General features: G+C 37.4%; 1 protein-coding gene across 1 annotated transcript in view; it reads right to left on the bottom strand.

The window, feature by feature from the left end:
* Positions 1 to 24,557, bottom strand: part of PIGX (phosphatidylinositol glycan anchor biosynthesis class X) — a 34,769-nt gene that overhangs the window by 2,289 nt on the left and 7,923 nt on the right. Inside the window, exons 4-6 of the mRNA XM_054574926.1 lie at positions 22,601 to 22,742; positions 2,142 to 2,355; positions 296 to 396 (exon numbers count right to left, since the gene is read on the bottom strand). Of these exons, the coding sequence (XP_054430901.1) occupies positions 296 to 396; positions 2,142 to 2,355; positions 22,601 to 22,742 (457 nt within the window). The remainder of the gene's footprint in view (positions 1 to 295; positions 397 to 2,141; positions 2,356 to 22,600; positions 22,743 to 24,557) is intronic.

Below are 24,557 nucleotides of genomic sequence, written 5' to 3' on the forward strand. Positions count from 1 at the left end.
TTCTTAGCCATTCCACACCTTTAAAAAGCCTATCAGCTCTACTTAAGATCTGGACCAATGAGGCATGGGATTAACACTAAATTACCAGCCCTCAAAGTAAATGATCCAATGACTCTATATAAAGGATAAACCACTGTTGCCATCAGTAGCAAAGAAACAACATTAACAACAAACAAAAAAAAAAACTCCAGCTTTCTGTGGTAGAACATAAAATTCTAATCCCTTAAATGTGGCAGATTATAGAAAGAATTTTAGATGAGGCAACATGATCTAAAAACATAAAATATTAACTTACTGATTTATATTTCATATTGTCCCATTGGCAAATATCCTTATTCTTCAAAGCACAAGGAGCTGTCACTTTTGACTGAGACCAGCATTTCAAAATTGGAAACTCTGAGAAAAGTGGTAGAAGATGATATCAGAAAACCTGTATCTAGACTAGAGGCTAGGCCAAGCCAATCTGTCATGCTGGTAAATTAGTATTCAAATATTTTACTACACAGTGTACACAATTTGGATCCATCTATTACATGCTGTTTTATTTTAATAGCCTGTTCTAAGTGAATGCCTAAGAAATTATAAAATTACAAAGGCAGTGCCTGACTTCTTAACATGGCCCATGAAACTAGGGGCCACTTTAAATCTTTTTAATTTAAACTATTTTTTGAAGTAAGTATAGCATATATTTAGAACAGTGCACAGAACCTAAGCATACGAGCCAATAAATTTCCAAGAGTAAACATACCCATATAAAAAGCACTCAGGCCAAAAAAACAAAACAATACCAGAACCCCAAATGCTCTCTCAGGAGGGGACATTTTTTCAAACTTTACTTAGGATAAGTCAAAGGTACTTATCCTGGCCAGGTAGCTCAGTTGGTTAGAGCATCTTCCTGATAAACTATGGTTGTGGGTTTGATCTCCGGTCAGGGTGCATACAAACAGCAGCCAATAAACACATAAATAAGTGGAACAACAAATCGAAGTTTTTCTCTCTCTCTCTCTCAGCCTTCTTCTCTCTCTCTCTAAAATCAATCAATAATTTTTTTTATAAAGGTACCACTTATAAAAACAGAATACTAGGTAGAAGGAACAAAGCTAACATAGTTGAACACTTTTTTATTTTCTCATCATGAAATATATGATGGCAGCAAATGTATGGATTAAAAACTTCCTATCTGCCAGTCTTTATTAATCATGCTAGTGACTTATGCAAACATTCTAATCAGCCGAGATTTGAAGACACAAAGAACCAAAATCTAAAAGGAGTTTCTTAAAGTCTTAATTCTAAGAAAACTAAAAATGGTGAAAGCATAGTTGTTGTTTTTTTAATTTACTCAAATCTAGACACACACAAAACAATTATACACAGAACCAAAAACTCCTGGACTACATTTATAGCAAAACTAAGTGATAAAATACCCTCTCAAACACCAACAACAGCTACAAGTCCAGTAATACCAGTACAAATAAACAGAAAGCAGCCAAGGGGCAATGAAGATCAATGTCTGAAAACAGAAACACACCAGACATTATATATCGACTCATAAAAGAACACAGCACTACCCATAGTCTTGCCAAAAGAAGTAAACCTGAATCTGATCACACTTCTGGAACCAGATGCTAATTTCCAGGAAATAGAGGTTACATGAACTACATGAGTACTGTCACCAAAACCCAAACTCTGAGAAAACTTTTTATTTTTTTAAAATTTATTTATTTTTTCAAATACATTTGTCTCTGCCTTCCCCCCAGAGAAAGCTTTTTAAATGGGCAAGACTTAATTAGTGTCTAACAATGCCCTTTTGGGTGATAAAAGTAAAAAGAATATAAGGAAGTGATTAAATGTCAGGATAGTGGGTTTAGTCTTAAAAGAAAGGAAGAGGCTGCGATGGAGACAGGATACATGGAGCTGTTGCTAAGGGGGCTTGCAAAGTTCTGTTTCTTGACCTGGGTGGTAATTAAAGGATATTTGTCTTATTATAATTCACTAAACTATATATTTGTGAAGTTTTTTTATACTGTGCTTTATTTTATAATCAAAAAGTTAAAAACATGCTTTGTTATCCCTTGACTTCAGACTTGCCAACATAACTTTATTTTTATTTTCAACTCTCAGAATAGATGTGCAACCCTCACCTTGGTCACAATACATCAATAAATCAGGGTTATTGACTACAATAAAGGTTTCTCCATCTTTAGTATGTGGCCGATGATAGCGGTAGTGCACAGGCAAAAGAGCTTGGAAACAATCAATGCACTGTGAATCTTGTCTGGCATAAATGAGAACTTCAGATTCTTCAGATAAATAGTTGGGAGCTTCTATATTAAAATTTTCTGAAACCATCACTGCCTGTCGAAAAGAATATAAATATTAATCCAAGGGAAAAAAATGAATAAGGAAGATTTAAAAAACAAAAATTAAAACCAGAAGACTGCTATACAGGTGAACAGAAATGTCAACTTCATCCCCCTTATAAACAATTCCATTGCCTTTCCATCTTCAACTTTAAGAAAACACAAGACATAATGATCTGTGTTTAATAAAAGTTTGCTCACTAAAAGTAAACTGAGGAAATTATACTGAGATGCAAAATTTTTCCCTAAAAAAAATTATTTCTATGTAATTTCCTATTCAATCTTTGTTTAGGCAATAAAGTAGCTACTAAGAAAATTTTTGTGACTAAATATAGCATAATTGGATAAGTATGAAGACTATTATAAAAAAAAGTTAACCCAGTATTAGGTTAAAATGATTGGTATCATTCTAATAATTTCCAGTTCTTCAGGGAAGCAGGTAAGATCGTAGTGAGATAAAGCACTGTGGTCAGAAGTCAAAGCAAAGGTCAGCACTCTTTCTATACTGGGTATAAAAAGGTAATGGAAAAAAATGGTAATAATTTCTAAAAAAAGGTAAAAACCATTTTAAAATAAGTATTCTACAGCAAAAGTAAAAATGCACATGTGGCAGAAATTAGTCCTATATTATAATATGCACATGTTTGTGTATTTGTATGTATCCATATGTGCACACATATTGATATATTAAAAACACATATATACAAGTATATAGGCATTATATACACAATATCTGTGTGTGTGTTTGTGTTTGGATGTATTCACACATACAACTTCTCTATAGGTTCTCTATGCAAAGCCCTAACATATCTCAGAGAAAAAAAGCAGCATTAACTTCTTCCTATCACAGCAAGAATGCTAATTCTCCTGGTTGACAATGACACCAACTGCTATATTTTTTTCGCACATTGAACTCAGTGGAAAAGGTCAAGGGATTATATAATCTGATGAGTCATAAGGAAACTCAGAGGTGATTAAATTAAACCTCTGTCCCAATAAGGACATTTTTCAAGTATCCAGCCACTGCTTGATTACTTTTAATGATGAGTCATTTCATCTTATCTATTGTTAAAATGTTATTCTTTTTCTGATGAGTAGAAACTTGATGCTCTGGCCTGTAACATTCACCAATTGTCATTGCTTATAATAGCTGCAATAAATCTATTCCTCATTTCACTAAGGGTCCTCAAACATCAAAAGTCCTCAATCACGCTGCTTCCACTATGTTTTTTCCTACTCAAAGACATACTCAGTTCTCTCTACTTCTAATGACAAGGCTTCCAAACCATTCATCATATTGGTTGACTTTGGAAATACTCAGGGACAATACAGTATTACCTTCTGCAGCCAAAAATCACATTAGCTTTGTAGCAGCCCTATTTCAGTGTGGTATCTAGCTAGCTAGCTATAGATATTCTTAAAAAGTAGACTTTATTTTATTTATCCTTATATTTTAAGAGCAGTTTTAGGCTTACAGAAAAAATGAGCAGAAAATACAGAATCCACATATATCCTACTCACCCTCCACACACAGTCATGCAATTTTCACACAATGAGTGTAGGATAGCAATTTGCAACTCATGTGCCAGAAGAATTCCTAAAACATGCAATACCTGACTATTTAGTCAGGGGCACTGGCCTCTTTTCCCTTAGATTGTCAAATAAAAAAAAACACAACAGCCAACACAACAAGAGCTGTCCTGTGTCAATGAATCAAAATTATACCTATTTTTTGTCAGACTGGCAAAAAATTTAATATATTCTTTGGTGTGCCGCAGAACTTTACTAATTAGTTTTTGAGTGCCACTGGTGGTGTAGTACACTTGTTACAACTGATAAGCCAATATTGATATATAATTATTAACTAACTAAAGTCCATAGTTTTAAAGTTAGGGTTCACTCTTTATTTTGTATAGTCTATGGATTTTGACAAATATAAAATGACACATATCCACCATTACAGTATCATACAAAATAGTTTCAGTGACCCTATGCTCCACCTAATCATCCCTATATTTTTTATTTGAACTTTTTGCAGGAAACATTAGTTAAGTTCTACCCTGCTTTTTCAAGTAATTAACTTTTAATTAACTAAATGCAGGGCTTTATATTTATCTCTATTAAATTTTCTTTTTGACGACAGTCCATTTTTTTCTAGACTGTTGAGACTTAACTGAAATCCCAATATGTTAATCAACATTTATCTAACATTTATGAATTTGGTAACTATGTCTTCTGTATTTTTACTTAAGGATAAAAATGTTGACCAAGGAAGGCCAAGAGCAAATTCTTAAGGAGTATTACTAGAGACCCTCTGCTAGAAATTTTTTAATGAACTCTTTTGGGTACGACAAGACACAAATCAAAATAACACAACCCAAATTTTTCTATCTTGTCAACAAAGACATATATATGAGCTGATATTAATAAAGGTCCCTTTCTTTGAGTACTTACTATTGCCCAGTATTTCACAAAGTGGTTTAAATACATTATTTCCTTTAACTTTCACAAGAATTTTATCAGGTAGAAATGATTAACTCCATTTTTTGTGTGTTACATGCTGTTGAATTGGCTTCAACTCCTGCTGACCGTCTAAGTGAGTGATTTTCACAATGTCCTGTCCTCAACAGCCCTGCTCAGCTCCTGTACAGTCATGCATATGGCTTCTGTTATGGAGTCAATCCATTTGATATTTACCCTTTCTCTTTTCCTGCTGCCTTCTACTCTCCCCAGTATTACTGCCTTTACCAAAGAACTCTGTCTTCTCTTCTCATAATGTGCCCAAAGTAGGGCAGTCTCAGTTTTGTCATTTTTGCCTCCAGCAATGATTCAGGCTTAATTTGCAATAGACCCACTTGTTTTATCTTTCTGGCAGTCCAGGGTATCTGTAGAGTTCTCCTCCAACGCTATATATCTCAAATAAATCACTTTTTTTCCTATCAGTCTTTGTCATTGTCCAATTTTTTGCATCTGTACATAGTAATTGGGAATACAAGGGTATGGATGATCTTAGCCATGGTCTCTAATAATGTATCTTTGCTCTTGGTGATCTTTCCTAATTCTTCCATTGCCACCAAGACTTTTCTTGATTTCTTTCTCTCTTTTTTTTTTTGTTTAATCTCACAGGAGACAGGCTTACTGATTTTAGAGAGAAGAAGAAAGGAGAGGAACATCAATGTGACAGAGAGACATCAATTAGTTGCTTCTTGTATTCAACCTGACAGGGGACGGAACTCGCAACCTAGATAATGTGCCCCGAACAGGAATCGATTTCACAACCTTTGGGTTAACTGGATGATGCTCCAACCAACTGAGCCACACCATCCAGGGCTTCTTTTGATTTCTCTTTATTTTCTTGATTTAATCTTTATTATATGTTTTCCATTACCATTTAGTCCCTTATACTTCCCTCCCCCTGGTAATCACTACACTGTTGTCCACGTCCATGAGTCCTTTTTGTTCAATTCCTCTACCCCCTAATCTCAACACTGCCCCCCTCCCCAACTCATCTAATCTCCATCTATGAGTCTGTCCCTGTTTTGCTTGTTAGTGCAGTTTGTTCATTAGATTTCACATGAGTGAAATCATATGGTATTTGTCTTTCTCTTACCGGCTTATTTCACTTAGCCAGGTTCACCCAAGCTGTAGCAAAAGGTAAAGCTTTATTTTTTTAAATGGTCGCGTAGTATTCCATTGTGTAAATGTCCCATAGTTGTTTTGTCCACTCCTCTATGGATGGACACTTGGACTGCTTCCATATCTTGGCGATTGTGGATAATGCTGCAATGAACATAGGGGTACTTATGTTCTTTCAAAATAGTGTTTTGGGTTCCTTCAGATATATTCCCAGGAATGGAATCTCTGGGTCAAAAAGGCAGATCCAACTTTAATTTTTTGAGTTACTGTCATACTGCCTTCCACAGTGGCTGCACCAGTCTGAATTCCAAACAACAGTACAAAAAGGTTCCCTTTTCTCCATATCCTCGCCTGCACTTGTTGTTTGTTGATTTATTGATAACCATTCTGGCAGGTGTGAGATGGCATCTCACTGTGGTTTCAATTTGCATTTCTCTGATGGATAGTGATGTTGAGCATCTTCTCATATGTCTGTTGGCCATCTGTATGTCCTCTTTCGAGAAATGTCTATTTGGGTCCTTTGCCCATTTTTTAACTGGGTTGTTTTCTGGGTGTTGAGTTTTGTATATACTTTGTAAATTTTGGATACTAACTCCTTACAAGAGGTATCAGAAAATATGTTCTCCCATTCTGTGGGATGTCTTTTTGTTGATGATTTCCTTTGCTGTGCTAAAATTTTTTAGTTTGATGTGGTCCCATTTTTTTTTTCTTGTTTTTTCTTGCATAGGGAGATATAGCCAATTAAAAAAAAAATTGTCAAGAGCAATGTCCAAGATTTTGCTGGCTATGTTTTCTTCTACAATTTTTATGTTTTCAGGTCTAACAATTAAGCTTTTGATTCATTTTGAATTTATTCTTGTGTGTGGTGTAAGAAGGTGGTCTAGTTTTATTTTTCTGCATGTATCTGTCCAATTTTTCCAACACCACATATTGAATAAACTGTCTTTAGCCCATTGTATGTGCTTGCTTCCTCTGTTGAATATCAATTGACTATAAAGGTATGGATTTATTTCTGGGCTCTCTATTCTGTTCCATTGATCTATATGCCTGTTTTTATGCCATTACCATGCTGTTTTGATTACTATAGCCTTGTTGTATAGTTTGATATTAGGTAGTGCGATTTCCTCAATTTTGTTCTTCTTTCTCAGAATTAGTGTTGTGATGAGGGAACTTTTGTGGTTCCATATAAATTTTTGAAGTATTTGTTCTAGTTCTGTGAAATACAGCGTTGCAATATTGATAGGAATTGGGTTGAATCTATAGATTACTTTGGATAGTATGGGCATTTTAATGACGTTAATTCTTCCTATCCATGAACACAGTATGTGCTCCCACTTATTTGTATCTTGTTCAATTTCTTTCTTCAGTGTCTTCTAATTTTCTGAGTACAGGTCTTTTACATCCTTGGTTAGGTTTATTCCTAGCTGTTTTATTCTTTTTGAAGCAATTGTGAATGGGATTATTTTTCTTAATTTCCTTTTCTGTTAGTTTGTTATTGGCATATAAAAATGTGACTGATTTCTGGATGTTAATTTTATATCCCGCTACTTTGCTGAATTCATTTATAAATTCTAGTAATTTCCTCATGGAATCTTTGGGGTTCTCTGTGTACAGTATGATATCATCTTCAAATAAAGACAGTTTCCCCTTCCAATTTGGATGTCTTTTATTTCTTCTTCTTGTCTGATTGCTGTGGCTAGGATTTCCAGTACTATGTGAATAAGAGGGGTGAAAGCAGGGATCCCTGTCTTGTTCCCGATCTTAAGAGGAAGGCCATTTTGCCCATTGAGTATGATGCTGGCAGTCAGCTTTCACATATGTCCTTTATTATGTTTAGGTATGTTCCCTTAAATCACATTTTGCTGAGAGTTTTTATTGTTAATGGGTGCTGGATTTTATCAAAAGATTTTTCTGCATCTATGAACATGATCATGTGACTTTTATCCTTCATTCTGTTTATGTGGTGAATCACATTTATTGACTTGCGAATTTTGTACCAACTTTGCAGTCCCAGAATAAATCCCACTTGCTCATGGTGTATGATCTTTTTGATGTATTGATGTATTTGGTTGTTTGCTAATATTTTTTTGAGGATTTTCACATCTACATTCCTCCACGGTCTTGGCCTATAATTTTCTTTCTTTGTAGTGTCTTTTTCTTGTTTTGGAATTACGATAAGGCTGGCTTCATAAAATGAGTTTGGGACCCTTCCCTCCTCTTGAATTTCATGAAATAGTTTGAGAGGGAGAGGTGTTAATCCTCAGAATGTTTGGTAAAATTCACCTGTGAAGCCATCTGGTCCAGGGCTTTTGTTTGTCAGGAGTTTTTTGATTACTGCTTCAATTGCATTAGGTAATCTATCTATTCAGATTCTCTGATTCTTCCTGATTTATTTTTGGAAGATTGTATGTTTCTAGGAATTTATCCATTTTGTCCAGTTTGTCCCATTTGCTGGCATATAATTGTTCATAATATTTTCTTACAATCCTTTGTATTTCTTTGGTGTCAGTTGTTATTTCTCCTTTTCCATTTCTGATTTTATGTATTTGGATCCTTCTCTTTTTTTTTTGAAGAGTCTGGTTAAAGGTTTGTCAATCTTATTTATCTTTTCAAAGAACCAGCTCTTGGATTCTTTTGTATCATTTTTTTAGGCTCTATTTCATTTATTTCTGTTCTGATCTTTATTATTTTCTTCCCTCTACTCGCTTTGGGCTTTGTTGTTCTTTTTCAAATTCCTTTAAGTGTGAAGTTATATTGTTTATTTAAGCCTTTTCTTGATTTTTTTGAGACAGGCCTGTAGTGCTATGAATTTCCCTCTTAGGGATGCTTTCCCAGTGTCCACAGATTTTGGATTGTTGTGTCCTCATTTTCATTTCTTTCAAGGTATCTTTGGATTTCTTCCCTGATCTTGTTGTTGACCCATTAACATGTTATACCTTCCATGTCTTTATCTGTTTTTCAGTGATTGATTTTAGTTTTATAGCATTGTGGTCAGAGAGGATGCTTGATATGATTTCAATTTTTTTTTTCCATTTTCACCACTTTTATTCAAAATAGTACTGGAGGTCCTAGCCACAGTAATCAGACAAGAAGAAGAGATAAAGGCATCCAAATTGGAAATGAGGAAATAAAACTGTTATTATTTGGAGATGACATGATATTGTACATAAAAAACTCTAAAGACTACCAAAAAACTACTAGAGCTATACATGAATTTGGCCAAAGCAGAAGGATACAAAATTAACATTCAGAAATAGGTGGCATTTCGTTTTATTTTTTAAAGTTTAATATAATTTTTTTATTTATTTTTTCAAATACATTTGTCTCTGCCTACGCCCCACCACTTTCCCTTGCCCCTTCCCTCCTTCCCTCCCTCAGCTCTTCCCCTTTGGTTTTGTCCATGAGTCCTTGCTATATGTTCCTTGACTTTCCCCTTCCTTTCCTTTTCCCTGCCCCCCCGCTCCTTCCCTCTTGTCTCTGTTGCTTTCTTTTCCTTTTAGTGTTGCTGGTCTTATTTTCCTTGCATCTTTGTATTGTTGGTTAGGTTCCACTTATAGGTGAGATCATATGGTATTTGTCTTTCGCCCCCTGGCTTATTTCGCTTAGCATAATGCTCTCCAGTTCCATCCATGCTGTCGCGAAGTTTAGTAGTTCTTTTCTTCTTTCTGCTGCGTAGTATTCCATTGTGTATATGTACCATTATTTTTTGATCCAATCATCTACTGATGGGAATTTAGGCTGCTTCCAACACTTGGCTATTGTAAATTGTGCTGCTATGAACATTGGGGTGCATAGGTTCTTTTGTATTGGCATTTTGGGATTCTTAGGGTACAGTCCCAGCAGGGAATCACTGGATCAAAAGGCAGTTCCATTTTCAGCTTTTTGAGGAAATTCCACACTGCTTTCCACACTGGCTGCACCAGTCTGCATTCCCACCAACAGTGTACTAGGGTTCCCTTTTCTACACAGCCTCGCCAGCACCTGTTGTTTGTGGATCTGTTTATGATGGCCATTCTGACCGGAGTGAGGTGGTACCTCATGGTGGTTTTGATCTGCATTTCTCTGATGGATAGTGATGCTGAGCATCCTTTCAAATGTGTCTGGGCCCTCTGTATCTCCTCCCTGGAAAAGCATCTGCCCAGGTCCTTTGCCCATTTTTTGATTGGATCGTTTGTCTTCTTGAAGTGGAGTCGAGTGAGTTCTTTATATATCTTGGAGATCAAACCTCTATCTGATGTATCATTAGCGAATATATTCTCCCATACGGTTGGCTCCCTTTTCATTTTGCTGATGTTTTCTTTTGCCGTGCAGAAGCTTCTTATTTTGATGAGGTCCCACTTGTTTATTCTTTCCTTTATGTCCCTTGCTTTAGGAGACATATCAGTGAAAAAATTGCTGTGTGGGATATCTGAGAGTTTCCTGCCAATGTTCTCCTCTAGGACTTTGATGGTGTTGCGACTTATATTTAAGTCTTTTATCCATCTTGAGTTTATTTTTGTGTATGGTGTCAGCTGATGATCCAATTTCAATTTTTTGCATGTAACCGTCCAGCTCCCCCAACACCATTTGTTGAAGAGGCTATTATAGCTCCATTTTATGCTTCTGCCCCCTTTGTCAAATATTAGATGCCCATAGAGACCTGGGCTTATTTCTGGGCTTTCTATTCTGTTCCACTGGTCTATGGATCTGTTCTTGTGCCAGTACCAGATTGTTTTGAGTATAGTGGCTTTGTAATATAGTTTGATGTCCGGTATTGTGATCCCTCCTACTTTGTTTTTCTTTCTCAAAATTGCTGCAGCTATTCAGGGTCATTTATGGTTCCATATAAATTTTTGAAATGTCTGTTCTATTTCTGTGAAATACGTCATTGGTATCTTAATAGGGATTGCATTGAATCTATAAATTGCTTTGGGTAGTATGGACATTTTGATGATATTAATTCTTCCAATCCATGAGCATGGTATACACTTCCATTTATTTGTGTCTTCCTTAATTTCTTTCTTCAATGTTGTATAGTTTTCTGAGTACAGGTCTTTTACCTCTTTGGTTAAATTTATGCCTAGGTACTTTATTCTTCTTCTTGCTATATCGAATGGTATTTTTTTTCTGATTTCTTCTTCTTCTATTTCATTGCTGGTGTACAAAAATACCTTTGATTTCTGAATGTTGACTTTGTATCCTGCTGTTTTGCCAAATTCACTTATTAGGTTGAAGAGTTTTTTGGTAGAGTCTACAGGGTTCTCTATGTACACTATCATGTCATCTGCAAACAATGATAGCTTTACTTCCTCCTTTCCTATTTGGATGACTTTTATCTCTTTCTCTTGTCTGACCGCTGTGCCTAGGACTTCCAATACGATGTTGAAAAGAAGCAGTGAGAGCAGACATCCTTGTCATGTTCCCGATCTTAGTGGGAAAGCTTTCAGTTTTTGCCCGTTGAGTATCATATTGGCTGTAGTTTTTCATATATGGCCTTTATTACGTTGAGGAATGCCCCATTTATTCCCATTTTGCTAAGTGTTTTGATCATAAATGGGTGCTGTACCTTATCAAATGCTTTTTCTGCATCTATCGAGATGATCATGTGGTTTTTGTCTTTTCTTTTATTTATGTGATGTAGCACGTTTACTGATTTGCGTATATTGAACCATCCCTGCATCCTTGGGATGAATCCCACTTGATCGTGGTGGATAGTCTTTTTAATGTATTGCTGGATGCAGTTTGCCAATATTTTGTTGAGGATTTTAGCATCTATGTTCATCAACGAAATTGGCCTGTAGTTTTCTTTCTTTGTAGGGTCTTTATCTGGTTTTGGGATCAGGGTGATGCTGGCCTCATAGAAAGAGTCTGGGAGTCTTCCCTCCTCTTGGATTTTCTGGAATAGTCTGAGGACAGGGGTTAGCTCTTCCTTAAATGTTTTGTAAAATTCTCCTGTGAAACCATCTGGCCCTGGGCTTTTGTGTGCAGGGAGCTTCTTGATTACTGCTTCAATTTCCCCAGCTGTTATCGGTCTGTTCAAGCTTTCTGTTTCTTCCTCCTTCAGTTTTGGAAGATTATACTTTTCTAAAAATTTGTCCATTTCATCAAGATTTTCAAATTTCTTGGCATATAATTGTTCATAGTAGTTTCTGACGATCCTTTGTATTTCTGTGGTATCCGTTGTTATTTCTCCTCTTTCATTTCTGATATTATTAATTTGGGTCCTCTCCCTTTTTTTTCTTGATGAGTCTGCTTAAAGGCTTGTCAATTTTATTTATCTTTTCAAAGAACCAGCTTCTAGATTGGTTGATCCTCTGAATTGTTCTTTTCGTCTCTATGTCATTCAGTTCTGCTCTCATCTTGACTATTTACTTCCTTCTACTTTCTCTGGGGCTTATTTGTTGTTGTTTCTCCAGTTCTTGAAGTTGTAGTGTTAGGTCTTTTATTTAAAATGTTTCTCTCTTTTTTAGGTAAGCCTGTATTGCTATGAACTTCCCTCTCAGGACCGCCTTTGCTGTGTCCCATAGGTTTTGGAATGTTGTCTGTTCATTTTCATTTGTTTCCAGAAATTTTTTTGATTTCTTCTCTTATCTCATTATTGACCCATTCATTGTTTAATAGTCTACTGTTCAGTCTCCACGAGTTTGCAAGTTTTTGAGGTTTCTCTTTGAGGTTGATTTCCAGTTTCAAGCCCTTGTGGTCCGAGAAAAAGTTTGCTATTATTTCAATTTTCCTGAATTTGCTGAGGTTTGCTTTGTGTCCTATCATGTGGTCTAGCTTTGAAAAACTGCCATAAGCATTTGAAAAGAATGTGTATTTTTCTTCTTTGGGATGTAAGGTTCTATATATGTCAGTTAAGTCTCTTTGATTCAGTGTGTCATTCAGCGCCACAATATGTTTATTAATGTTTTGTTTGGAAGATCTGTCCATTTTTGACAGTGGGATGTTGAAATCCCCTACTATCAGTGTGCTCCTGTCTATATCTTTTTTGAAGTCATCCAACAATTTCCTTATAAACTTGGGGGCTCCTATATTGGGAGCATATAAGTTTATGTCTTCTTGATAGATTCTTCCTTTAAGTATTACAAAGTGCCTCTCTGGGTCTCTTTTTATGGCCTTTGTTTTGAAATCTACTTTGTCTGATACAACTATGGCAACCCCGGCCTTTTTCTCTTGCCCATTTGCTTGGAATATTTTTTTCCATCCCTTTACTTTCAATCTGTGTAGGTCTTTTGCTCTGAGGTGGGTCTCTTGTAGGCAGCATATGTGTGGGTCATGTTTTCTTATCCAGTCAGCTACCCTGTGTCTTTTGATTGGGGCATTTAGTCCATTCACATTGAGAGATATTACTGATAGAAACTCATCTTTTCTCTTTGTACCTGTGTTCCTCTCTCGCTCATTCGTTTCCTTCATCTTCTTAAAACAGTCCCCTTAGCATATCTTGGAGTGCTGGTCTGGTGGAGATGTATTCTTTTAGCCTTCTCTTGTCTGGGAAACTCCGTATTTCCCCTTCTATTTTAATGGAGAGCCTAGCTGGGTAGAGCAGCCTTGGCTGTAGGCCCTTGCTTTTCATGGCTTGGAATATTTGTTGCCAGTCCCTTCTGGCTTGTAGTGTTTCTGTTGAGAAGTCAGCTCCTAGGCGTATCGGGGCCCCCTTGTATGTTACTTTCTCCTTCTCCCTTGCTGCCTTGAGGATTCTCTCTTTGTCTTTGACATTTGCCATTTTAATGATGATGTGTCTTGGAGTGGACCTCTTTGAGTCCCTCTTGAGTGGGGTCCTCTGTGCCTCCTGGATCCATGAGAGCCTTTCTCTCCTCAAATTAGGGAAATTTTCCATCATTACTTTTTCGAGGAGGTTCTCTATCCCTTGCTCCTCTTCTTCTCCTTCTGGTATCCCTATTATATGGATATTATTGTGTTTCAGGTTGTCCTGCATTTCCCTAAATGCCTCTTCATTCTTTTTGAGTCTTTTTTGCATTTCTTGTTCTTTCTGGGAGCTTTTTTCTACCTTATCCTCCATCTCACTGATTCGATCCTCGGCTTCATCCAGCCTGCTTTGGATTCCTTCTACTGTGTTCTTCAATCAGAAGTTGTATTCTTCAAATCCTCTTGTGTCTTCTTAATAGTTTCTATGTCCTTTTCCAGGTTGATATAATTTGTTGTAAGATTCTGATAGTTTCTCTGCAGTTTCTCATTGTTATCTTTGAGGTGGCTGAGCTCATTGAGTTTCCTTAGAACCATTGTTTTGAATATCTGATAGTTCCCTTGCCTCTATTTCATTTAGCTCTCTCTGTGGGGAGTACCCTTTTCCACTCTTTTGGGGCCAACTTCTTTTTCTTCCCATTTTTGTGAGAGTCTTTTAAGTAATTTACTTATTTATTTATTTTTGCTTCTGCTTCAATTGGGCTGTCTAGATTTCCTGACTTTGTGGATTAAACTTCTATGGTTGTAGGTGGGTCTTTTTATTTATTTATTTTTCCCTTTACTTTTCTTTCTTGGCCTGCCTCTGATGATGTCAGTTGTTGACCCTATATGACCTTGGGTTGTTTGAGCCTTCCAGGAGTCTACTGTCTGTGTCTGACTCCTGCTTGGGGCAGCTCTGTGACCCCTTAGGTCAAGGATGGACTCTTTTTTGGGATCGCTCTACACTCTCACACCGGCTCCTTGAGCTCGCTTCCCGGCGGGGCAGGATCCCCTGCCTGCCTGGGCTCATGCGTGCCCCAGACCTGGGGGCTTATTCGCAACCTCGTGTACTCTTCTAGCCCCCCTGGCCGGCGAGCTCCCTGGCACTGGTCAGTTTAGGGTCTTCTATTGTGTGTTTTCCCCGCTTTTGGCTCTTTGGGTGCATTGCTTGCCCTCGCCAAATGGAGACTACGGAAATGGGAGGAAGTCAGCTCCAGGACTCTCCGGTTAATCCTGTCTCCGGTCTCTCCTCCAAGGACTCTGGGCAGCTCTGTGACCCCTTCCGCTCGGGATCTAGTAATCCTGTGAGCCGCTCCACAATCGCGGGCCGTGCAGGTCAATTTACACCTGCCCTTGCCGCTCTGTGCTCTCCCTCGCAGGCCGTATCAGTGCCAATCTGTAGGAGGCCTTGCCGGTCGGTGCAAGCATTCACCAGCTCGCGCGGGTCACACACACGCTCGCCAACCCTTGTCGGCGACTCGGCACAAGTGTGCGCGCCTGCAGTGGGTAGTTTTGGGCTATCTATGTGTGCTTTTTGGCTTTTGGCTCTTTGGGAGTGTGGCCTCTTCCCACACAATGGAGACTACGGCAAGGAGAAGGAGTCGGGACTCCCAGTTCCGCCTCCCGTTCTTTCCCCAACACCTCAGTTTCCAGTCTCTCCTCAGGGGTCTCTGGGCAGTTTTGTGACTCCTTCGGCCAAGGACCCACTACCTGTGCGGACTGCGTTTCAACCGCCGGCAGTCTGGTTCATGCGCGCCCCTCTTCTGCCTCTTTGGGGGCACGCCTTTCCAGCCCACAATGGAGACTATAGAACGGGGAGGGAGTCGGGACTCTCCCGTTCCTCCTCCCGTTCTTTCCGCAATGCCTCTGTCTCCAGTCTCTCCTCAAGGCTCTCCCAGCCAGTCTGCACTCAGGCCCCCGGCTCACATGCACAAGCTGTGTGTGGAGCGCACAAAAGGCAGGTTAATTGATTCCCTTATGCCTGAGCGAGATGCTAGCTGCACAGTGGGAGGTGCGTTATCACCAGGGCTCCACTGGCCGCCGTGTCAGTTTTCTTCACAAAGTTTTCCTCACCAGTCTTTTCCCAGGCACCAGCCCACCCTGATGCCGCCTCTACCCAGAGATCAAGGAGGGTGGCTGCCACTGCAATTTTTGCGTTGGCCCTTTAAATGTCTCTTTGCATCCCCAGCCACCTGTCTCTGGTAGAGAGCGCCCCTAAGCTTTTCGGGGTTGCATTTTGTCTGTATTTTCTTGGTTTTAGCTGCTGTAGTTTAGGGGTCCCTGTTTATGATTCAGACCCCATTCTTCTCGGGGGAAGCTAACTGGTAATTTCAATGTCCCTCTGGTGCTAGTGCCCGTGGGCACCCAGCCTACCCTCTCGAGCCTTCACCGCACTTCTCACCCGTTGGGATGTGTGAGAGTTGAATCCACTGTCCGCGGCTCCAAGGCTCCTCTCCCACTATCGTTCCATTGTTTTCCAGGTGATTACTCCACTATTTATTCGCAATTCCAGTTTGGTCTTGGGAGGAGGTCAGCGTGACTCCCATTCACTCCTCCGCCATCTTAACCCTCTCTTGATTTCAATCTTCTTAAATTTATTGAGACTTGTTTTGTGTCCTAACATGTGGCCTCTCCTAGAAAATATTCCATGTGCCCTTGAAAAGTATGTATATTTTACTGCTTTGGACTGAAATGTTCTGAAGATACTGATTAAATCCATTTGATTTAGTGTATTGTTTAAGACCACTGTCTCCTTGTTGATTTTCTGACTGGAAGATCTATCCACTGAAATCAATGGGGTGTTAAAATCCCCAACTATGACTGTATTTCTGTCGCTCTCTCCCTTTATGTCCATCAAGATTTGCTCTACATATTTAGGTGCTCCAATGTTGGATGTGTAAATATTTTCTAGGGTTATATCTTCTTGTTGGATTCTTCCCATTATCATTAGGTAGTGTCCTTCTTTGTCGCTTACTATAGCCTTGGTTTTAAAGTCTATTTTGTCAGGTATAAGTACTGCTACACCAGCGGAGTTTTTTTTCCATTTGCATGAAATATCTTTTTCCATCCCTTTGCTTATAGTCTGTGTGTATCTTTCAATCTGAGATGGGTCTCTTGGAGGCTGCATAAATATGGGTCTTGTTTTCTTATCCATTCAGCTCCCCTCTATCTTTTGGTTGGAGCACTTAAGCCATTTACATTTAAGATGATTATTGATAGATACATATTTAGTGCCATTTTATTGTTAGACTGTTTTCCTCTTTTTTTTCCCCCCCTTAATCTCCTTCTCCTGCTCTGCCCCCTCCCCCTTCTCCTCCTCCTTCTTCTCAGAGAAAGCCCTTTAACATTTGCTGCAGTACTGGTTTGGTGTTAACACACTCCTTTAGCCTTTTCTTGCCTAGGAAACTCCTTATTACTCCTTCAATTTTAAATATAGCCTTGCTGGGTAAAGTAGCCATGATTGTAGGTCCTTGCTTTTCATCACCTCGAATATTTCACACCACTCCCTTCTGGCTGAAATGTTTCTGTTGAGAAATCAGATGACAGTCTACTTGCTGCTCCTCTGCATGTAACTACCTGGTTTCTTCATGTGGCTTTTATAATTCTCTCCTTGTCTTTAAGCCTTGTCATTTTAATCACAATGTGTCTCTGTATAGGTTTCTTTGGGTCCAACTTGCTTGGGACTCTCTGGACTTCCTAGACATATGTGACTTTTTCCTTCACCAGATTAAGGAAGAGTTCAGTCCTTATTTCTTCAAATAGGTTCTTTATCCCTTGCTCACACTCTTCTCTTTCTGGTATTGCAATGATGCAGATGATGTTATGCTCCACGTTGTCCAAAATGTTTTTTAAGCTCTCCCCATTTTTTTAAATTATTTTTTCTTTTTGCTGCTCTGCCTGGGTGTTTTGTTTTTTTTTCCTACCTTGTCTTCCAAAACATTGATTTGGCCCTTTGCTTCACCTAGCCTACTATTTAATCCTTCCTGTGCATTATTTACTTCAAATATTGCATTCTTTATTTCTTACTGGTCCTTTTTTATAGTTTCTATGTCTCTTCTCATGCTGTTGAGTATTATACTCATTACTGTAAACTTTATATCTGATCAATTCCTTGCCTCCATTTCACCTAGTTCTTCTGAAGAATTCTCTCATTCTTTCATTTGGGGTCTGTTTGTTTGCCTTCCCATTTTGGCTTCTTCTTTGTATTTTCTGCCTTAGCTGCTAGACTAATCAGCTATTAAACCAATCAGTTGTTGATCTAATCAAGCTGAAATCAGCAGCCTAACTTAAGCACCACAGGGCAGGGCAAAGTAATTCCTGTGGACAGCACTATTACTTCCCCTGAGGCTTATACCACTTGGAAAACAGCGCTCTGCCTGAGAAAGATGGTTTCTGTAGTATGGGGAATGACTCAGCATAGGGAGCCTGATGGCTGTTTCTTTAGTTCTCTCCCGAGAGCCACCAACCCCAGACTCTCCTCAAGCATCTCTAGTTCCAATCTACCTTCCTTCTGCCAGAGCCCAGGGTAAGTGGCTGCAAAAGAAATTTTGTGCATTGGCCCTTTAAAGAGGCTATCTGCGTCTCCAGCCATCTCTCCCTGACAGACATAAACCCTGCTGCTTTTCACAGCTGGATGTTATCTAGGTTCCTTTCCAGCTCTGGTGCTGTAGGCTAGGGAGCCCAGCTCGGGGTTCAGATCCTAAATTTCTCAGGGGAACCCCCTGGTTGCTGAAACATCCTTCTGGAACTTTAGCTGCTGCCTGTGAGAGCACAGCCAGCCCTTTCATGCCTCCTCTGCACTGCCTACCTATCTGGTTGTGTGAAGTGGTTTCTTCTTTCTGTCCTTGGTTATAAAGCTTCTCTCCAGCTAGTGTTCAGTTGGTTATTCTGGATGATTTCTCTACAATTTAGTTGTAATTCCAGACTGGTCCTGGGAGGAGGTTAATGTAGCTTCCACTTCCTCTGTCATTTTGGGTCTGAATTTCTTTTCATTTCTTGAGTGCAGATTGTATTTGAATTCATGACGGAATCAACGTAAGTGAAACTTTAACAATTGCAATGGCTTCACTGTTTATTTTAAAGTTGTATATTTCTTCTGTATTCATGACTTCTATCTTCTCGATGTTCAAATGCAGACCTGATTTAGCCCATTATATAAATGGACAAAGTTATCAGAGTGGATAAACAATATTGCTAGTAAGTAGAAGAACCAAAATTCAAAATCAGGTCAAAAGGACCCCCCTATTCAATTAGGTTAAACAACATAAAATAGGCAATGCTTGACTAGTTGAAAATTAAGCATAATAAGAACTGATATAAAGTTATTATTATGATTGTGCTATTTAGAATTTATGATGGTACTATGATCTTTAATTTCTCTAATACTTGGTTTTAATTTTTTTATTTTTTTCATAGAAATAAAAATACGGTAACTACCCCCAAATTGAGAATTTTTTAAAATATGAATTTAAGCTGAGATATAAAAAAAATGAGGCAGGTAGAAATAGCAATCTGGCCTTGAGAGAGGGCTCTGGTGCTCAAGGATTATTTGGTGATGGTTCAAAACAAAATTTATTCCAGGTATCTTACTTTAAAAAATCATCCTTATAAGGTGTTTCTTTTCAGGTGATGAAAATATTCTAGAATTAGATAATGTTAACAGCTGCACAACTTTATGAATATATTAAAAACTACTAAATTGTACATTTCAGAAGAGTGAGTTTTATGTTCTGTGAATTATGTCTAAATTTTTTAAATAAGGTTAATTTTTTTAAATGAACTTTAATAGAGACTCAAATCCATTTTAAACCAAGATCAATTAGGAGCTAATCCACAGACAACAATTTGAAGTCTTGGAGCAGACTTAGGCATTTCACATATGACTTTCTTTGAAACCTAGTTAAAACAGTGAAAAAGAAAAAATTATAGAAATTGGTACACAAAAAAATTCAAGTGTGATAAAAAATTCAGACAGTGGAGGTATAGATATCACTTTAGATTTAAAACAACAGAAAAACATTTTTGGAAATCATAACCTGACAATCAAAAGTGATTTGGACAATCACTGGATGCTGGAATATCTCCCAAACATGTGAGAAACCATCAATGCAATTCCCAAAAGTACAGTGACTATAGGCTGATCTATAAAAATTATAATTCCTTATTCCACTTTCACCACAGATAAAACAACAGCAATAACATGTTACCAAGAAATTGAAATTATGCATTAAAAATTAATCCTAAAGCACACGCATTGGTTAACAGACATGGACCTATACATTTTCATGACAACATTCAACTATATGTGTCACAAACTGACCATAGCAAAGTTAAATGAATTAAGCTACAAAGTTGCTACATTTACAATATTTGCGAAATCTTTCTCTCATGGACTAGAGCTCTAAAAAAAAACCCCAATTAAAGCATAGTAGCTGATGCCTTTGAACAACTTATATATATCATCTAAAAATGTAAAACTTTATAAAAATAAAATATATAATATTTTTTGAGACTGGTATATTAATTCTTGGATGTTAATTTCAAGTGGGAGAGTATATCTGGTCCCTGTTCTCCAAGTTGGCATAGCAGAAATCCTAATACTACATGTTTTGATTGAGTAAAACTTACAAATTCAAAAACACACATTTCCATTTTGACCACAAAACAGCAATTTCATATGTTTCAATCTAAAATAATACTGTTTTCAAAGAACAGGAGAGATTTTGACTAATTATATCTGTCTAATAGATCTACCTAAAAATGAAATGAGGTTGCTCACAAACCATCACAAGTTCTTCATAAAACATTTTGTTGTCACATCACCCACTTGATTTAGACCCACTGTTCTATTTGCTGCAACCAAAATTTTATATCATGGAATAGAGTCAAGATCCCAAGCTAAATATATAAGCACCAATCTACATATAAATTCTCTTCTTTCCAGTTAAGTCATCATATAATACTACCTCTCACGACAAAGTTTCTCTACACAAAGAATTGAGCCACAGTCTTAACTCAACTAGGCAGAAGGAAATAGCATCTAAAAGATCAAGAAATCAATTTCTAATGATCTATATGTCATAAATAAGACACCTATTTTTATAAAAATTGCAAAAATAAAAAGTAAATTCACTTAAATGCCTTAAAATTTGGGATTAGAAGATTAGGAAGCAAAAAAAAAAAACAATTAAGAAAAAGAGTTATCAATCTATGGTGGCACCCTTTACCCACTCCATTATCTTGTTATAGTCAGCCAGCACACACCCCAATCTCATCCCAACCAAAGGTGTGGGCAGGTGACTTCTTTCTGGGTACTTCTATGCCAAAAAAAAAAAAAAAAAAAAATCCATTTTCTTAAACCATGGTAGACAATTTTATTAGGTACATTTAAATATAATTCCAACACATGTCATTACAAGTCAAAAGCTGCATTTAAATTTAAAGTCTATTATTTGAAATTTCAGAAGTCTCATTCAGAATTCATGACTCAGTGAAGAAACAAATGAGAAAAAAAGCCATGGAGTCTTTCCACATGCACATATGTATCTAAACTGGTATATATGTGAACATGTATATCAACACTGCCATATATACACAAAACAGAACACAGGAAAAACCTTGATGAGTGGGAATTAAGAGAGGTGGAAGCTTATCATTGTGTACCTTTTTATACCTCCTGAATTTTGACCCATGAGAATGTAATTACCTATTCAAAAAGAAATTGAAATAAAGGAAGGAAGGAAGGAAGGAAGAAAGCAAGCAAGCAAGCAAGTGGGTGAAGAAATTGGCCTAAAGCAGAACTAGAAATAAGTTGCTATCATGAATGACTCCAAGTGTATTCATATTTTGTTTTTTAAAAATTCATATATATGCCCTGGCTGGTGTGACTCAGTGGATTGAGCACCGACCTGTGAACCAAAGGGTCACCAGTTCGATTCCTGGTCTGGGGCACGTGCCTGGGTTGCAGCCTGGGCCCCCAGTGGGGGCGTGCTAGAGGCAACCACATATTGATGTTTCTTTCCCTCTCTTTCTCCCTCCCTTCCCCTCTCTCTAAAAATAAATAAATAAAATCTAAAATAAATAAATAACTAATTCATATATAAATTATAATCTTATGAACTAAGACAATGTTTCCCAAACTTTCTTAACAGGAATGACCTGAGTCATTAAAAGTAGATTTTGGTGTCTAATCTAGACCTACTGAATTAAGATTTCCCAGGAAAACAATAAACTGAAGAAAAAGTACCCCCAGGTGATTCTTATTAGAGAAACCCCTTAACAAAGGAGTAAGGTTTGTTTCTGGAAAGAGCAACAACAGTGCAATTAGATTAACCTGGATTCATTCCATGGCTCTTCTTTCATTTACCTATGTGATCCGGAATAAGCTTGGTCTCTTAATGTTTCATTATTCTTACCTATAAAATGGAGATAATACTTCCAGGGGTGTTATAAAGACTAATTATGTAAAGGGTATGGAATAATTTTTCTTTAATGCTTAATTTCACCTTTCTTCTTTAAAAAGAAGATATCTGGCATATAGAAATCCAATAAATATGAATCTCCTTTCTCTTCATACTCAAATTACACAGATATTTGAGTGTGTCTCTAATTTAGCAAAGTTGCTGTTGAAGCAGGATTAATTGTTAATCTTCTTAAACACATATATACTTTTTCTAATCACTAAACTAGGAACCATCCTGCCAAAAAGCATTTACTAGCTCAGTTTAGTAGGTTTACTATTGACAAGTACAAGTATCACTCGCTTGTTAAAGAAACTCCTATACCAACTAAAAGATGTTACTTTTTACACTTTTACAAAATGAATAAAAAAAACTACAATGTTTTCTTGCACACTAGTTTGCCTTAACCTAAATTATAGCTTTCTTAAAAAAACAAAACAAAACAAAAAAACCCTCTAAAAAAAAATCCTCTAATAGTTGTACCTCTGTTATGTTTCTCTCTCGTAATGAAGCCAACTCATATGGATCCACAAAAAGTCCTGTCGGGATGTACTGTTTAATTAAGAGTCGGCAGGTCTGTAAGTCCTCAAGGCTTTCTCCAAATTTCACTTTTATTAAAAGGTCTCTGTAAGGCAAATATGTTTACAGTAAATCTCTTCAACTGTTAATGAGATAGCATAACACTACATTCAAATGAGTACAAACACTATATTTCAAATATTATAAATAAGATTATAAAGTCAAATGAAATATTTATATTATGTCAGAACCACCCATTAGATCTTTCATATATTCATGTCATAAGCTACAGTTTTATATTATTGCAATGATTTTTAACCGGTATGTCACAAGAGTCACCCTGCTGTGCTGAAAGAATTTTTAAAACATGCAATACCTGACATTTTTTTAGTCAGGAACACTGACCTCTTTTCCCTTGACAATTCAAATTAAAAAATGGCCAACACAACAGTAGCTATCCAGTTTGAATAAATCAAAATTATACCTATTTTTTGGTGTGCCGCAGAATTTTAGTAATTAGTTTATATGTGCCACGAGATGAAAAAGGTTGAAAATCACTGTATCAGTGTGAAATCAGGTCAACAGAAAGTGACAGAGTCCAAAAACAGTCACACACATATTTTCTTTCTTGTTTAAAAAAAATATTTTATTTATGTATTTTTGGAGAGAGAGGAGGGAAAGGAGAAAGAGAGGGAGAGAAACATTGATGTGAGGGAGGAACACTGGTTGGCTGCCTCTCAAATGTGCCCTGATGGGGGACCAAACCGGCAACCCACGCATGTGTTCTGACTGGGAATCGAACCAGCGACATTTTGCTTCATGGGATGATGTCCAATCAACTGAGCCACACCAGTCAGGGCTAGACACACACATTTTCAATAAAGGTCCAATATAATTTGATGGAGAATGGATAGTCTTTTCAAAAAACAACATGGAAACAACTGGATATCTATACAGAAAAAAATAAACCTTGACCTCCACCTCATACCACATACAAAAATCAATTTGAAATAAACTATAAACCTAGACATATAATTGTCCTATCTTTCTGTCTGGAGGCATGTTTTGGACCAAATGCAGGAAATGAGATCCAAAACACACCATGACAGTTTTGCTTAGGTAAGAAAACAGATATGACAGTTAAGGAAATCTGAAGTGGCTGGAAGTCACAATGCTAAGTTCCAGAGAGGAGGAACTATGTAGGAAAAGCTCTAGAAATCTGAACTGGGGAGTCCCCCTGAGTTTTTGTTGAATATTAAGATATGCATGAGCAAGGTGTAACTCCACAAGATGGGCAAAATATGACCAGGGAACCAAAATATGAGAAATTCTAAAATTTCATACAAGGTAGGGAGACATTTCCTTTCCAACCAACCAAAGCATAGAAATCCCAACGGGAACCCCAACCAAAGCTTTCACTTCAAATCCCATACAGTAAAGCCCTGAAGTAATTAATAGACACTTGTAATTTTCAACCTATACAAAAAAAAGTTGAAAAGATGAAGTGTATAAACAAGTAACCAAAACCTGCTAACAGCCCTGACAGGTGTGGCTGAATTGGTTGGGCATTGTCCCACAAAGCAAAGGGTTGCTCGTTTGATTCCTGGTTGGGGCACATGCCTGTGTTGTGGATTCAGTCCCCAGTCAGGATGTGTACGAGAAGCAACTGATCTATGTTTCTCTCTCACATCGATGTTTCTCTCCCTCTCTTTCTCCCTCCCTTCCCCCCTCTAAAAATAAATAAATAAAAAATTTAAAACAACTCCTAAAAAGTCAGCAAGATAAAATGCTCTGGAGAAAAGTGAATAGAAGCTTTAAAAGAAAAACTGCTAATGAAACTGCTAACTCCTTTAAAAGAAGAAAAAATTGACCACTCAAAAACATTTATATTCGCAACATTCACAATATTCAGTATCCAATC

The sequence above is a fragment of the Pteronotus mesoamericanus genome, unplaced genomic scaffold (assembly GCF_021234165.1).
Source record: "Pteronotus mesoamericanus isolate MK-2021 breed Mesoamerican mustached bat unplaced genomic scaffold, CSHL_Meso_final contig_27, whole genome shotgun sequence".
Taxonomy (NCBI): Eukaryota; Metazoa; Chordata; class Mammalia; order Chiroptera; family Mormoopidae; genus Pteronotus; species Pteronotus mesoamericanus.